This window comes from Beta vulgaris, chromosome 1 (genome assembly GCF_026745355.1).
Source record: "Beta vulgaris subsp. vulgaris cultivar EL10 chromosome 1, EL10.2, whole genome shotgun sequence".
In the NCBI taxonomy this organism is placed as follows: domain Eukaryota; kingdom Viridiplantae; phylum Streptophyta; class Magnoliopsida; order Caryophyllales; family Amaranthaceae; genus Beta; species Beta vulgaris.
In genome coordinates this window covers 56,334,579-56,352,093 of record NC_079202.1, presented here as the reverse complement: position 1 = coordinate 56,352,093, position 17,515 = coordinate 56,334,579, and the positions used below count along the sequence as shown (strand labels likewise).

Here is a 17,515-nt window from a genome sequence, read left to right as displayed (position 1 = left end):
GCTTCTCTGTCGATGTGTGCACCATCTTGTGATGTGGATGATTCCTCCGGAAAAGGGGTACTCACACGAACATAAGTCACAAAAGAGAACCGCGTATTATGTTCCATCATCTGACAGGACGAAAACAATGGACTGAATAATGATAAATCAATTTGGGGAATGAAAGTGTCCCATTCAATGTTTGCTTCTATATCAGTCAAGTGAATTGCCTCACAACCGCGACCATTCAGTGCTTCCCTGTAACGTATAATGAACATTAAACAGCCTTAAACCTATATAACCAAGCTTATCACATGTTATTCTGATTTTTTTTTTTGGGACTATAATTGAAAGTATCAAAACTTCCACAGGGAGGAAGTAATGTCGTAAGGAAAAGAACTTATCACAGATAACACCAACTTACTTCAGAATTTGGCCACCTCCTATTACAAACACCTTCTCAATAGACTCAATATGGAGGTTCCGCCATTAAATTTAATGCTGAGGAGAAGTCGTTGCAAATTACTAAATCATCAAAACTTGCACCTTCCAACTTCCCTGCACGAGTCAGCACAACATTAAGGCGGCCAGGTAAAGGCCGGTACTTCTGAGGAATGCTTTCCCAAGTTCTTCTCCCCATGATCACCACATTCCTCTTACCATCAACAGATGTGGTTGTTGTGAGCTCCTTGAAGAATCTCATATCGAAGGCAAATTCCACGGCAATTTGCCATCCTTACCAATTCCCATATTTCGAGTTGCAGCAACCACAACTTCGTATGGCCTCGCAACGTTCGTCTTCCCATTGCAAAGATCCACAGAGGTTCCATCAAAACCCTTAAGTGAATAAGGCAATACATGCCTTGTTATCACATTTCGAAATATTGAGAATGTTGGTATTGAAAAGAGATTGACATGGCTACTTCCATGAGAAATCAAACTGGTCTGAAAAGTTAACAGATTGTAGCACAAACAAGTCAACAAAATTTACAAGTTTTCAGTTCCTTAAAATATGTTATTTGTATATAAACATATAGTTACAATAGTTCAGTGTAAAATATGGGATGAATTTGATCATCTATTGTTCCAACTCGACTTACACTAGCATTTGCATTTCCTTTGATTATGTATTTCATTCTCATAACAAGAAACTGAGAGGTCGTTTGGTTCACTTCAAATTCCACTCAAATTTGGATTTCCTAGTAAGTACAAATAAGATAGTTGTTTGGTATGCGGAAAATAGGAATTCATGATAAATAGAATTTCCAAGGAAATGGAAATTCTTATGAAGGGTAGGAAATTAATCACCAACCCCCTGGTGATTAGAAATTCCTGTGTCGATTAAAATTTCTATGCTCAACCAAACACCAAAAGCCATTTCCTAGGAAATAGATAAGGGAATGTACTTCCCATGAAATAAGACTTTCCATGCGAATTAAGTTTCAAGGGTAACCAAACAAGCTCTGAGACTCAAATCAAATCACAAATGTATGAATTATGATTATGAAAACAAACTACAAATTACTCCATTATCATTAAAAGACAATCATTTAGCTCTTGTAAAAAGAATTAGAGTGTATGGGAGATATAATACCTGGGGATTTAGAAAAAGACGCCAAAAAAGATGCGATTTTTGAGCAAATTGAACTGTGAACATCTGCACAAACATAATTGAACCACACAAAAAAAAAAGGAAAATCAAGACCCATTGATTAAACCCAATAATTGAAGTTCAATTTCAAGAGAGAAAATTAAATTTACTTATAGTTTTCAGATGGCCCTGAAAGTCACTAGCTTTTGAAGTGAAAAAAAGCATAGAAAAATACAAGAGTGCTGCGACTTGCGAAGAACATGTAGTGCTAATTGCTCAATCCAGGTGCAACTAATATAAAGTTTGAAGACGGTACTAATTTTGTAAATGGGTCATGGAACTCAAACCCTGAGGAGAAGAACATGAAGCGCTCACGAATAGAACACCACCTCGATTTTAACCACTAGGCCAAGACATTTTTTACAGCATTTGGCCGCAAAAGGAAAAAACACCCCTACAAATATTAAAAATACAATATCTTTATAAATACAAAGCCAAAAAAATACCAACGACTATCTTTCCAAACTCTACACACATAGACCCATTTTGCAATATTTTGGATTTTCATGAGAAATGCGAATGAATCTTAACCACATGATTGGATTAGAGTTATAACACTTGTTCATTGGAGTTATATCGTCCTAAAAAAAATTTGAGCCACAAAAAAAATTGATTTTTTTCTTTTAATATTCTCCTTTTTGAGTTACATCACTTTTTCACTACAGTTGCATCACTTATTCATAAGAGTTAGTATGTATTCTCATATGAACTCTATATATATATATAAGGGCAAGATCACATGAGAATGCTCTTTACATGAGGAATGAGAACGAATCTCAACCACATGATTGAATTAAAGTTACAACACTTTTTCATTAGAGTTATACAATGCTCCTTACGTGAGAAATGAGAACGAATCTCAACCACATGATTGGATTAGAGTTACAAAACTTATTCATTAGAGTTATATCCTCGAAGAAAACTTTGAGCCAGAAAAGGAAAAATATTTTTTTGATTTTATTCTAATATTTTTTTATTTGGAATTACATCACTTTTTCATTAGTGTTTTATCACTTGTCCAGTAGAGTTATAGCGCGTAAAATCCATTCTCATTTCTCATGTAAATATGTATATGAACTCACTTCTATATGTTTGTGTTTCCATTCTTTTGTCAACAAGCATTTGATAATCTTTCTTTTTAAAAGATATGTTATATTTTTGTTTACAAACAAAATCAAACAATGAAAATATCTTTTCTTGATTTTCTAATTATTTAGAAGCAAATTTATCAACCAATTTACACACTTGCTTTTTAAGTAGAACAAAGGTAACATCTCCAATCTTGTCATAAATACTAACTTATATTTTAAATATGTAAAAATAACTAAAGTATCCTAATACATTTACCTATTTTGAGATATATAATTTTACTGATTATTAATCACGTAAAAATTTCCTTCTTTTTCCCTTCCCAACCTTGCAAATACTGATTCTCTAAATAACTAAATCCACTTCTAAACTGATAACGACAAATGATTAGCAGTTTTTGTTTATTCAAGAAACGTCTTTTAACCATTCACCTATTTTGTGATTGATAATCTTACTAATTAATTTATTGCTTTACATTATTGATCAAAATATTGTAGACTATTAGATTGAATTATAATATAAGCATAAGTACATAAAATTAGAGCTTTTAACATTGTTACTGGAAGTAGCATTGTTTATAACTTGAGTATTTTTCTAATATTGTTGAAAAGCTACAAAATATCTTTATTTCATGTTTTTCAATGAATTAAAAATTAACCTAATTATAGAATAGGTTGACAAAATTTGTGATTTACAAATTCTTCAGGAATTGATTTCAAATAAATATATTTCTACATGATCAATTTTTCAGCCATATGATTTGATTTATTTAAAATTCGGCAAGTAATCAATTTCAATTCCATGATCTATTAATTTTTTTTTATTGGGTTAATTTATATCTAATAAACAAATGACATATCAAATAATTATTTTACCAAATTATATAATGTGCCTAATTGGTAAAATTTGTAATTTAAATATTTTATTAGCAACTTAGGGCCTGTTCTCCCCAGCTTATTTTCAGTTCAGTTCAATTCAGTTCAGTTCAATTCAGTTCAGTTCAGTTCAGTTCAATTCAGTTCGGATCAGATCAGTTCAGTTCGGCTCTTGACAATACTTTTACTCTCACATATCACTATTCATTTCAGTTCAGTTCAGTTCAGTTCAGTTCAATTCAGTTCAGTTCAGTTCAGTTCAATTCAGTTCAGTTCAATTCAGTTCAGTTCAGTTCAGCTGTTTTATGCCGAATAGAACAGGCCCTTACTTCCTCCGTTTCTTTTTAAGTGACACATTTGCATAGTGTTTACTATTCACAGTTTAAACTTTAATTAGCTTTGGTGATTTACATTTTAGGAAAAACATAGTCACGTGGGATCTTGTTAGATTCGTCTGAATGTGAATTTTTTTAATATCAATTTTTTATAATTTTTACTTATTAATAATTGAAGATATTAATGGTTAAAATAATGCATTGGCAAACATGAAAACAAGAAATGTGTCACTTAAAAAAAATGGAGGAAGTATTTCAAAATCATATATCTCTTCATAATTAATAATTATTCAATCACATAAAATTTATCAATATTCATATAACATAACATAGTTAAATTTAATTTTAAAATAATGAGTACCCCATACATTTTTCGTATTTCTCATACACGCCAATTCAAACCTGAAATTTCTGTCCTGTCAAAAAAAAAAAAAAAAATCTGAGATTTCTGTGTAAAAAATAAAAAACTGAAATTTCGTATTCTCTCTCCTCTTCCTCTTGCTCGTGCTCAAATTGCAGAAGCTCGTTCCAGGTTCTTCTTTTGTTCCTTAGATTAATCTACTTGCTCAGAGTATTTTTGTTATTGTTGCGAATTTTGGTGTGAAATTGCGATTTATAGATCTGCTTCATGTGATTACTCATGCCATTGTTTTTATGCGGTTGTTATTGTTTGTTTGATGAATTCAACCTATTTTTTTTTTTTTTTATCTCATATACTTGGTTATTGACTTATTTCATGTTTTTACGATTCGAATTTCTGGGTATAACTTGTTAATATGTTGTTTGTTTTTCATGGAACTAAATGATAGCAAAATTTATGTTACAATTTGTAGATGGGCATATTTTCATGCCATTGTTCACTTGTTCTTGATTATTTCGTCAGATCAATTTTTCAAGTGTTGTCATCCCTGGGCCCTGGCTGGTATTTTGCTAGTTGCTACCATAATAGTGATGCCAATAAAGTTGTCAGGGATGAAGATTTTGGAGCAATTTTGGAAGTACCAACTATTGAATGATAGTTTACTCACATTTCTTGAAAGAGATCTTTTTTCTCGATTTAGCGACGATAATGTATTACAATGCTTTCAAAGCATCCACCTTTAGAGGGAAGGGCGCTCTAGGCAGTCAACTGATAATTAGTTTGTCTTTGCTTGAGGAAAATGATAGGTAGTTTGTTAGGGAGATATTCTATATAAAGGAGTAAGTTAGAGAAGGAGAGAGGAATGTTGAAAATTGTGGACAGAAATTAGTAGTTCGTAGCTTGGGAGAGTTCCATTCCTGTCGAAAGATTGGCGAAGGCTGTAATTTGTGATCAGTCAACTTGCTTAGCATTAATTCAGTTATATCTTGCTTGTTTTCCCTTAATCCTTGTTCTTCCTTCTCTCAATCTCTATACTCTGCCCTTAATTTTTAGGTTTTGGTTACTAAGCTAAGTGGACCCTTAGCATAATCTGATTGCAAACTGTGAGAAATGTGCTTAGGACTTAGGTAAAGTAGTAAGCATATACCTCATTTCCCATTGTTGCTTATGTGATTATAATCACTACTCAAATTTCTCTTTTTAACGCTAATCAGCCAATGCATTTGGTGATAGGATTTGGGTAGTTTTACTACATTTTGATCCAACAGAAGATGGGTGGTGGTAGTTGTTTTATGTGCTTATGTGCGATTTGGTCAATATTGTAGCATTTGGCATCACCTCTCTGCTCACTAATTTCAGAATCTTATATTAATTGCAGGTCCCAATTGGCGATCTAGAATGATTTGGGATGCAAACTTCTTCAGTTGTCGTTTCGTGGAGGAGCTTTCGCTTCTTTTGCTCCTCCACTTTGGGTCTGAAAAGATCTCAGTCCATCCCTACTCAATCACTAGAACTTGGAAACCTTCTCCTTGCAGCCCATATCACCAAAAGTTTGCATCAATCTGGGACGCAGAAGCTTGATGCTAACTCCATAACTCTCTCTGAGAGTCTTATCTTGCATGTCCTTAGAAAGACCTCCATTGATCCTTTCAAAAAGATTGATTTTTTTAAGTGGTGCTCTGACAGGCATGGTTTTAGACACTCTGCACAAATTTATTCCCAGATTTTCCGTGTACTTTGTCGTTCTAAGAGTTGTTTTTACCTTAATGATCATGTGGCAAATGATTTATTTAGTGCAATGAAGCAAGACGGTGTTCTTGTTGATTCAGCCACCTTTAGGCTTCTGCTTGATGCTTTTATCCATTCTGGTCAGATTGATTCTGCTCTTGGTGTTCTTGACCAGATGGAAGATTTAGGAGCTACCTTGAACCCGCAGATGTATAATTCTGTTGTTATTGCTTTGGTTCGAAAAAACCAGCTCCGTTTAGCTTTGACTATGTTTAACAGGCTACTAGAAACGTCCAGCGGTTGTGGAGCTCCTGATCTCTGTGAGCCTGTTGCCTGTAATGAATTGCTTGTTTCTCTTCGAAGAGCTGAAATGAAGGAAGAGTTCAAGAAAGTATTTTCCAGTTTAAGGGATTATAAAATTGCTTTGAACACGTGGGGTTATAATATATGTATTCATTCATTTGGGTGTTGGGGCGACCTTGAGACTTCACTCCGTCTTTTTAGGGAGATGAAGGAATCAAGTGATGGTACTTGTGATGGTCCAGATTTGTGTACGTATAACAGCCTCATCCATGTACTTTGCTTGGTTGGCAAGGTGAAGGATGCACTAATAATTTGGGAAGAGCTAAAATATTCAGGTCATGAGCCTGATGCTTTCACCTATCGTATCCTAATCCAGGGCTGCGCTAAATCATATCGGATTGAAGATGCTACTAAGATTTTTAATGAAATGTTGTGCAGTGGGTTTCAACTAGATACTGTTGTTTACAACTCTCTCCTAGATGGTTTTCTCAAGGCTAGAAAGCTCAATGAAGCCTGTCAACTTTTTGAGAAGATGACCCAAGAAGGGGTGAGAGCAACTTGTTGGACATATAATATTTTGATTGACGGGCTGATTAAAAATGGAAGGGCTATAGCTGGCTGCACACTTTTCTGGGATTTAAAAAAGAAAGGGCAGTTTGTTGATGGCATTACTTATAGCATCATCATTTTGTATCTTTGTAGGGAGGGCCAAATGGAAGAAGCCTTGCATCTGGTGGAAGAAATGGAAGGCAGAGGTTTTGTTGTTGATTTGGTGACTATAACTTCACTCTTAATTGGACTTTATAAGCAAGGTCAATGGGATGCAACAGAACGATTGATGAGGCACATAAGAGATGGTAATTTAATACATAATGTTCTAAGGTGGAAAGCTAATATGGAAACATCAATGAAACATCAGCAGAAGAAAAGAGAGGATTGCACCCCTATTTTCCCAGCTGAAGGAAATTTTAGTGAAATTGTAGATTTGCTCTCAGTTGAAGGTAAAGCAGATAGCGACATAGGATCAAGTGATGATGAATATTCAGATTGGGAGTCGGGCCGTGCCAATGTGGATGATGAGTGGTCATCATCCCCTTACATGGATCAATTGGCGAAAGAAGTCAAATTTGATGGCCAATTTTTCAAATGGTTCTCCTTGTCAAAGGGTCGACGAGTTCAAGCAAAAGGGATGAAGTCTTTTGATATTGACATGATTAATACATACTTGTCCATCTTTTTAGCAAAGGGCAAGTTGAGCATAGCTTGCAAACTATTTGAGATATTTACTGATATGGGTGCTGATGCTGTGAGTTATACATACAACTCCATAATGAGTTCATTTGTGAAGAAGGGTTATTTTGATCAAACATGGGGAATCCTCCATGAAATGGGTGAGAACCTTTGTCCAGCTGATGTAGCAACATATAACATTATCATTCAAAGTTTGGGAAAGATGGGAAGAGCAGATCTGGCTAGCTCCATTCTGAATAAGCTTGTCAACGAGGGTGGGTATCTTGATATTGTTATGTACAATACTCTCATGAATTCTCTTGGGAAGGCAGGTAGAGTTGATGAAGCCTTGAAGCTCTTTGAGCAAATGAGGAAAAGTGGTATAAACCCCGATATTGTCACATTTAATACACTAATTGAAATTCATACAAAGGGGGGCAGGCTAAAGGATGCGCACAGATTCCTAAGGATGATGCTAGATGCTGGCTGTTTACCAAATCATGTGACTGACACAATACTGGATAAGCTCGGGAAGGAGATGGAGGAGGAGAAGTTTCGGCATAAGAAAGCACCGAGCAGTTGCGTTGATTAGGATGATTTTTCTCCACTGGCAGTTGTGATACCGGTTTCTTGTTTGCATTGTTTGCTTCCTGAGACCAGGAAACCTAACAGGTAAGTGATGTTAATGTATCTTGTTTTATTTCACAAAGAAATTATCTAGCTGGCTAACCTTACCTAGTCTAATCCATAGAAGCTACTCATGTACTATACTTCACTACAATGAGCTAATGATGACTTTAGACAAACATTTGATTTACACATAGATTGAAATGAGACAAGTTTTTTCTCCGATATCTCTATGAAGTTACGACCCACACCCACCCATTACTTCTTTCTCAAATTATTCTCGCTCCTTAATCTTTGTATCAGATCAATGTCAAATAAGCTTTGGGGCGGAGGGAGTAAAAGGAAGGGGAAAAAAATGGTTGCAACATCTTATAACAAGTTTAAACGGGGTGCAATCATATGCTGCTTGAGCCCTGAAGTCAAATGAGACTTTCCTCGAGTTACTGAGATTCTCCATAGGTGTCTATAAAGGGTATTCTGAGCACGACTTGTTCGTGCTCGGGGCCATTAATGTCGTATTGAGTATCATCTTATATTTCTCATCGTTGAATGACATTAGAGGACCTCTTTCCGTCTTCAATGATATGTTCAGCTGGATGTTGGAAAGGTAATTTTGAAGTTTTTTTGGTTTAATTTTCAGTGTGATCAACTTCCTTATAATACTTCTGAGTTTCTAGTTGTACCACTTATCTTTACTAAATGTTTGAACTTGTGTCGCATACAGCCAATTGCCTCAATTTCTTGGCGGTACGTGTGATTGTGCAGATCAAGGAGGTTGTCTGAGGTCTGACAAGGGGCCATGGAAAGATCCTGAAATCTTAAAGGTTCTTTCAAATTAGCTTTCATGTTATCGTCTCAAAATGTTAGATTCTGTAGTTTTGACTCAATTCTAACGTATTGCTGGCAGATGATTCAATCTGGTGAAGCCGAAGTAGCCATATCAAACAGCGAAGGGAGGGTTATTGCTTATAACAAGATGGTATGCTCGATTCCTTAAACAGAACCTTTTGTGGGTACATCAGAGCTGATGGCTGCCATCAACGAGTTCAGTTCTGTTTGTATATTACTTCTAATTTCTATAATTTTGATTGACCAGGTTAGAAATAATGACGTATCAACTGCAGAGTCTGGTTCCGAGGTTGATGAGCTTCTTTCTTCTAGAGCACCTGGGCCACCTCTAGAGTTAAAACTGATGCCGGTTTGATGAGAAGTAAGCACTCTTAAGTAGTGGCACCTGAATACATGATTTCACTTAGACAAGTCTTGTGATAGGTCTGCATTCTTAGGATAGTTTCATCGAGGTTTCTTAAATTCAATGTTTTGGTCAGGTTAAGACCATTGACAGATTTTCAAGAGACTACACTTGATATCTCTCAGAACTATAAACCGAATCCATCTCAAAATAACAATTTGAAACTGTTCATTAATAATGAATGATATTTAAAGCTGCATAGCTAGTTTTGTGAATCCATCTCCAAAGAACAGTGATGAAAATAGGAATAGAAGATTCCAATTATCTTGGATGTAAGCAATATACTTTCTTCATATTCTTTTTAATATTTCTCAAAGATACAATGCCATGAAATGGACTGACGAGAATTAACATTGTGGAGCTTATTCTACGAAGAAATATAAGATACTATTAAGAAACTAATGGATATATTTTGTTTTATTAATATTTTATGTAGGATATGTTTTAGTAATTTCTTAGTTACGCTTGAATTCCTTATTTTTCTATGTAACTCATGTCCTATTAGTATTGTAGTTAACTTATTCTAGGAAGAAATATAAGATACTATTTCTTCCTAGAATATAAGATACTATTGTAGTTAGCTTATTCTAGGAAGAAAGATAAGACATTATTGTAGTTAGCCTTTTCTAGGAAAAAATATAAGATACTATTAAGAAACTGATGGATTTTTCTTGTTTTTCTTTAACAATTTGTGTAGAATATGTTTTAGTAATTTCTTAGTTGACACTTGAATTCCTTATTTTTCTAGGAAACTCATGTCCTATTAGTATTTTAGTTTGTGGGACATCTCTATTATCAATATCACCTGATGTAGTTTAATAAAATTAATGATAAATGTGATATACTATAATATGATGTGTGTATATACTAATATGATTACTACTCATAATATATGTCATGATAAAAAAACTCGAGACTATTTCTCAAAGATAGAGGGTAATGAAGGATATATTGTAATGATGGTTATGACATTTTGCAGAGTAGAATGGCAAGAAACAATGGGTCTGCTGGTGACTTGCCTGATAGTGATGAACATGTTCCTGTAGTTGTGAAGCTCTTGGATGCTGGATCCAAAACCGTAGTCTCTATGGATCAGTGTAATCCGTCCAGAGGTTAGCATCTCAAAACTTTATATCATATGTCTGCATTTCTTATGCGCACTAATTGGTTTTGAGATAATATCTTGAAAACGTCTGTTTCTTTATTACCCTTCCTCTTGCTAATTTGTTATGTTCATTAGTCATATTACCCTTCCTCTTGGTAAACAAGACGTCACCAATTAAATTAGCCGTAATTTTAGCTATGCCTTCAAATATCACTGTCAGTTAGGCCTAATTGATACCATAAAGAAAAAGAAAAAATCAAGTCCATAACTATATTATCCAATTATGGAAATGCCAGTAGGTTCTCTTATTAGAAATTTGTCACCTAAGCATGACCTAAAAGCCTAAGGAACAGCCAAATTTTTTCCATGCATAATGCATCTACCAGGGTTTGTTGATCTTCAATTCTTGTTTTCTCTTTTCTTTTGCATGTAGTGTAGCTTCAGTAACTGCCAATTAGACTTGGACTTTATTATATTCTTGGTATATTTCAACTAGTTGGCTTCAATTCTTTTGTCTCATTCTTCCCATGTTATTATAGCTCCAGCTGTACTCTAATAGTCTAATTTGATCTTTTAGCGTGTCTATTGTGACTTGTGCAGAGACGCCCTCCCAACCATCTGTGAACGCGGAGCGAAGTCGCTTCCGAATTGTTGCTGCAATCCTGGCCTTCTTTGTGATGTTATGTAATTTCTGCCGAGTGGCAACAGTAAAAGTCTCTCAAGGAGTTCCCAGGCTTATTTCAAATTCCGTATGCAGTCTTCTGGATATGATACTTGGACCAGATTTCAGAGAAGATCTACAACGACCCTCAGTGAGTCCAGAATTCATAGAAAGAGATATTAGTTCAATAATGAGAAGGCTTACCGAAGTTGAAGAGAAGGTACAGACTTTACAAACAAAGCCGGTGCAGATGCCCTCTGAGAAGGAGGAGCTGCTAAATGCTGCAATATATCGAGTGGATGCACTAGAAGCAGAATTGATTGCAACTAAAAAGGTATCTTGTCTTGCCTCTTTATGCTATATGGTCCTTATTTGGTTGAAATTATAAAGCATAGCGAGTACAGCTTTTGGGAAGTGAGAAATTGTGGAGTTGTTTAGTTAGTTGTGAAAAAGCACCAGAAGAAAGATCAACCAAAAAAGTTTCTTTCACTTCCTAGGAAACAAAACTACATGGGAGAAACCATTTCATGAAGCATTACTTCCTATGTTCAACCAAATGTTCCCTAATCATTCATAATTCAGTGAGACGTCTCATTGTTTCGTAATATTTATTCATTTGATGAGCAGGCATTACACGAAGCTTTGATGAGGCAGGAAGACTTGCTTGCATACATCGACGCACAAGAAGCTGCGAGATTCAGGGTATATGATTACATGTAACCTTGTTACTTAAGCTATCAATGTACATTTAGTGTGTTAGTTGCTTAAATTACAATTTCATTTTGTGCTGCAGAGGAGAAAGTTCTGCTGATGAAGAGTGAGTTGCTGCATTCAAGGAGATATTTTCCATTTTGTTACTTCTCTTGTTGGGTAGAGTGCTGTGGTAAATTTTTGAATCAGTACGTGATCTCCTTGTATTTGTGTACAGTAGTGATATGATGCACTTTACAATCTTCTTCGAAGGTAAATTTTAGCCTTGATAACCAAATAAAAGAAAGGAAAAAGAAAAAAAAAAAGTTTGTCTATAATTATTTGTAAGAAGCGGGTTCACATTAATTCTTTGCGAGGCCAGGGTGAATTAACTACGTTAAGGGAAAACTCTCTACATTCTTCGTATCAAATAAGATGTTATACTTTTCTAAATGAGATGTTTCAGATAAAATGTTATACTTTTTTTTGCCTTATTTATGAAGTTTTGAACTGTAAAATTACTTAATATTCTTATTTTTTAAATGAGTTTTGACTATATAATCTAATTTAAAATAATTAAACTAATAAATCTATTCCATTTTTCTTACTACTTTATAATATCTTCTAGCATCACCCTTGTTCTCTTCTTCCACATTACAACTCACCTTCTGTTCTTCCACAACCAAACAACCATGACCACCAGCCATCACAACTTTCTCTTCTTCCTCCCTCTCTCCTTCGTCAAGATCAAAACTCTAAAAATCACCTCCGAAAATTCGTGTTCACCCTCATCGGTGACTAGCCACGTCCAACAAACAACAACCGCGACCACCATCCACCTTCGATCTCCTTAATCATCAAATCGAAAGAGATTCTACCACAAATCATTGAGAGAGAGTAGGAGAAGAGGAGATAGAGTGTTGGGTTTTTGATGGTGGTACACTGGTGGTTTTTCACCCTCTTTGACCCCAATTTCTTCATGATTAAACTTGATCATATTACACATACCTTCTCCTTAAGAAAAATTACCCCATAATAACGCAATTTTCAAAGTGTAGCATCTCATTTTACGAGGAAGTACAATATTTAGGGGTAGTTGTTTCAGCCTAGTAACATGTTATTGTAAGCTCATCTCAATTCTCAACTCAGTTAGACTTGAAGTAAATGGGATTGGACAATTATTTGGTGTAATATCTATGTCTTTCAGAATCCACAATAATATCAAGACCTTCCAACCCGAACCCTCGCACTATTTCGGTGTGGTCGAATGGCTTCTGCGCACGCCACTTGATAAAAGCTTGCTGCTTTGATCTCCATGGACTATGAGCGCCTACAGACTTGGTAAAATAACTTAAGAGTATAGCTAAGTGTTGGCAGTGATAACATGTTCTCTCACATAAAAATTTTAAAAGATCATCTGCAGACTGCAGAGTGTTTGATTATGAGAAAGTCTTATCAGTCATATATTGTATTGCTCAATTATATTACAGTGTGAGCATAATAATACTAATTACGTATGATAGCACAATGTTACAGCGTTTGATTATGAGAAAGTCTGAAAGAGCTTTCTTTTCTAAAACTTGTATCACTATTTGCTTTACTAATATCTAGAAAAGGTATAGGCTTGAAGATAGAAGCTAGCACTAAAATGTAATAGATCCTACCAAAACTGATGAACTAAGCACACAATGCTCTCTAGTTGAATAAACCTTCTTCAAGGGAATCCTTATAGCAAAGACGAGGCGATATATATACTATGTGGTTGAAAGATTCAGGCTTTCTGCTCACACTCGTGAGTGCAGTTCTGCAATAGAAAGCATGTTGCAGATGGAGCTGCCCTCATGTTCAATTGCTTAATAAAACAAGGCAACGAATGGACGCGAGAATGGAAGCATATGAATTCATTCTTTCTTCAAAAGTAAATAATCTTTTCCAGGCAAAAATGTATATTCAAATATCACAACTGAAGTCTAGTTTACAGAGTTCAGAAAGGACCAATATGTATCAAGCAAGCTGGTAAAAACAACTAGAGGAAAAAGAAGGGGGAAGATCAGCACTTTCATTGTTTGAGCATCAGTCAGGAATTACAGTTTAAAGGCATAAATTGTTATGAAGAGTAAAAAGGGTGAGTTTGAGATGTGAAGCCTTGGTAGCTGATTTTTGCAGAAGAAATCAGTCACTCTATCTATCATCTACTAGATTTCCCACCAGAAATACTTTCTTGAATCTTCTTGAGATAATCAAACTCTGTGTGCCTCTTGCTTCTCTGTCGATGTGTGCACCATCTTGTGATGTGGATGATTCCTCCGGAAAAGGGGTACTCACACGAACATAAGTCACAAAAGAGAACCGCGTATTAGTTCCATCATCTGACAGGACGAAAACAATGGACTGAATAATGATAAATCAATTTGGGGAATGAAAGTGTCCCATTCAATGTTTGCTTCTATATCAGTCAAGTGAATTGCCTCACAACCGCGACCATTCAGTGCTTCCCTGTAACGTATAATGAACATTAAACAGCCTTAAACCTATATAACCAAGCTTATCACATGTTATTCTGATTTTTTTTTTTGGGACTATAATTGAAAGTATCAAAACTTCCACAGGGAGGAAGTAATGTCGTAAGGAAAAGAACTTATCACAGATAACACCAACTTACTTCAGAATTTGGCCACCTCCTATTACAAACACCTTCTCAATAGACTCAATATGAGGAGGTTCCGCCATTAAATTTAATGCTGAGGAGAAGTCGTTGCAAATTACTAAATCATCAAAACTTGCACCTTCCAACTTCCCTGCACGAGTCAGCACAACATTAAGGCGGCCAGGTAAAGGCCGTACTTCTGAGGAATGCTTTCCCAAGTTCTTCTCCCCATGATCACCACATTCCTCTTACCATCAACAGATGTGGTTGTTGTGAGCTCCTTGAAGAATCTCATATCGGAAGGCAAATTCCACGGCAATTTGCCATCCTTACCAATTCCCATATTTCGAGTTGCAGCAACCACAACTTCGTATGGCCTCGCAACGTTCGTCTTCCCATTGCAAAGATCCACAGAGGTTCCATCAAAACCCTTAAGTGAATAAGGCAATACATGCCTTGTTATCACATTTCGAAATATTGAGAATGTTGGTATTGAAAAGAGATTGACATGGCTACTTCCATGAGAAATCAAACTGGTCTGAAAAGTTAACAGATTGTAGCACAAACAAGTCAACAAAATTTACAAGTTTTCAGTTCCTTAAAATATGTTATTTGTATATAAACATATAGTTACAATAGTTCAGTGTAAAATATGGGATGAATTTGATCATCTATTGTTCCAACTCGACTTACACTAGCATTTGCATTTCCTTTGATTATGTATTTCATTCTCATAACAAGAAACTGAGAGGTCGTTTGGTTCACTTCAAATTCCACTCAAATTTGGATTTCCTAGTAAGTACAAATAAGATAGTTGTTTGGTATGCGGAAAATAGGAATTCATGATAAATAGAATTTCCAAGGAAATGGAAATTCTTATGAAGGGTAGGAAATTAATCACCAACCCCTGGTGATTAGAAATTCCTGTGTCGATTAAAATTTCTATGCTCAACCAAACACCAAAAGCCATTTCCTAGGAAATAGATAAGGGAATGTACTTCCCATGAAATAAGACTTTCCATGCGAATTAAGTTTCAAGGGTAACCAAACAAGCTCTGAGACTCAAATCAAATCACAAATGTATGAATTATGATTATGAAAACAAACTACAAATTACTCCATTATCATTAAAAGACAATCATTTAGCTCTTGTAAAAAGAATTAGAGTGTATGGGAGATATAATACCTGGGGATTTAGAAAAAGACGCCAAAAAAGATGCGATTTTTGAGCAAATTGAACTGTGAACATCTGCACAAACATAATTGAACCACACAAAAAAAAAAGGAAAATCAAGACCCATTGATTAAACCCAATAATTGAAGTTCAATTTCAAGAGAAAAATTAAATTTACTTATAGTTTTCAGATGGCCCTGAAAGTCACTAGCTTTTGAAGTGAAAAAAAGCATAGAAAAATACAAGAGTGCTGCGACTTGCGAAGAACATTTAGTGCTAATTGCTCAATCCAGGTGCAACTAATATAAAGTTTGAAGACGGTACTAATTTTGTAAATGGGTCATGGAACTCAAACCCTGAGGAGAAGAACATGAAGCGCTCACGAATAGAACACCACCTCGATTTTAACCACTAGGCCAAGACATTTTTTACAGCATTTGGCCGCAAAAGGAAAAAACACCCCTACAAATATTAAAAATACAATATCTTTATAAATACAAAGCCAAAAAAATACCAACGACTATCTTTCCAAACTCTACACACATAGACCCATTTTGCAATATTTTGGATTTTCATGAGAAATGCGAATGAATCTTAACCACATGATTGGATTAGAGTTATAACACTTGTTCATTGGAGTTATATCGTCCTAAAAAAAATTTGAGCCACAAAAAAAAATTGATTTTTTTCTTTTAATATTCTCCTTTTTGAGTTACATCACTTTTTCACTACAGTTGCATCACTTATTCATAAGAGTTAGTATGTATTCTCATATGAACTCTATATATATATATAAGGGCAAGATCACATGAGAATGCTCTTTACATGAGGAATGAGAACGAATCTCAACCACATGATTGAATTAAAGTTACAACACTTTTTCATTAGAGTTATACAATGCTCCTTACGTGAGAAATGAGAACGAATCTCAACCACATGATTGGATTAGAGTTACAAAACTTATTCATTAGAGTTATATCCTCGAAGAAAACTTTGAGCCAGAAAAGGAAAAATTTTTTTTGATTTTATTCTAATATTTTTTTATTTGGAATTACATCACTTTTTCATTAGTGTTTTATCACTTGTCCAGTAGAGTTATAGCGCGTAAAATCCATTCTCATTTCTCATGTAAATATGTATATGAACTCACTTCTATATGTGTGTGTGTTTCCATTCTTTTGTCAACAAGCATTTGATAATCTTTCTTTTTAAAAGATATGTTATATTTTTGTTTACAAACAAAATCAAACAATGAAAATATCTTTTCTTGATTTTCTAATTATTTAGAAGCAAATTTATCAACCAATTTACACACTTGCTTTTTAAGTAGAACAAAGGTAACATCTCCAATCTTGTCATAAATACTAACTTATATTTTAAATATGTAAAAATAACTAAAGTATCCTAATACATTTACCTATTTTGAGATATATAATTTTACTGATTATTAATCACGTAAAAATTTCCTTCTTTTTCCCTTCCCAACCTTGCAAATACTGATTCTCTAAATAACTAAATCCACTTCTAAACTGATAACGACAAATGATTAGCAGTTTTTGTTTATTCAAGAAACTGTCTTTTAACCATTCACCTATTTTGTGATTGATAATCTTACTAATTAATCATATTGCTTTACATTATTGATCAAAATATTGTAGACTATTAGATTGAATTATAATATAAGCATAAGTACATAAAATTAGAGCTTTTAACATTGTTACTGGAAGTAGCATTGTTTATAACTTGAGTATTTTTCTAATATTGTTGAAAAGCTACAAAATATCTTTATTTCATGTTTTTCAATGAAT

At 34.6% G+C, this 17,515-nt stretch overlaps 2 protein-coding genes across 2 annotated transcripts; both read left to right on the top strand.

Moving 5' to 3' along the window:
- Positions 1-5,688: 5,688 nt before the first annotated feature.
- Positions 5,689-9,157, top strand: LOC130589361 (pentatricopeptide repeat-containing protein At4g01570-like). Its single transcript, XM_057394947.1, is given in 5 exon segments — positions 5,689-5,723; positions 5,725-8,223; positions 8,482-8,785; positions 8,903-9,002; positions 9,086-9,157. Coding segments are annotated over 2 exon segments (2,454 nt in total). The 3' UTR covers positions 8,144-8,223; positions 8,482-8,785; positions 8,903-9,002; positions 9,086-9,157.
- Positions 9,158-10,384: 1,227 nt separating this feature from the next.
- On the top strand, positions 10,385-12,339 carry LOC125495056 (phosphatidylinositol/phosphatidylcholine transfer protein SFH8-like). Its single transcript, XM_057394950.1, has 4 exons — positions 10,385-10,542; positions 11,136-11,530; positions 11,824-11,898; positions 11,990-12,339. Exons 1-4 carry the CDS (start codon positions 10,416-10,418, stop codon positions 12,005-12,007), a joined length of 615 nt encoding a protein of 204 aa, XP_057250933.1. The 5' UTR covers positions 10,385-10,415; the 3' UTR covers positions 12,008-12,339.
- The last annotated feature ends 5,176 nt before the right edge of the window (positions 12,340-17,515 follow it).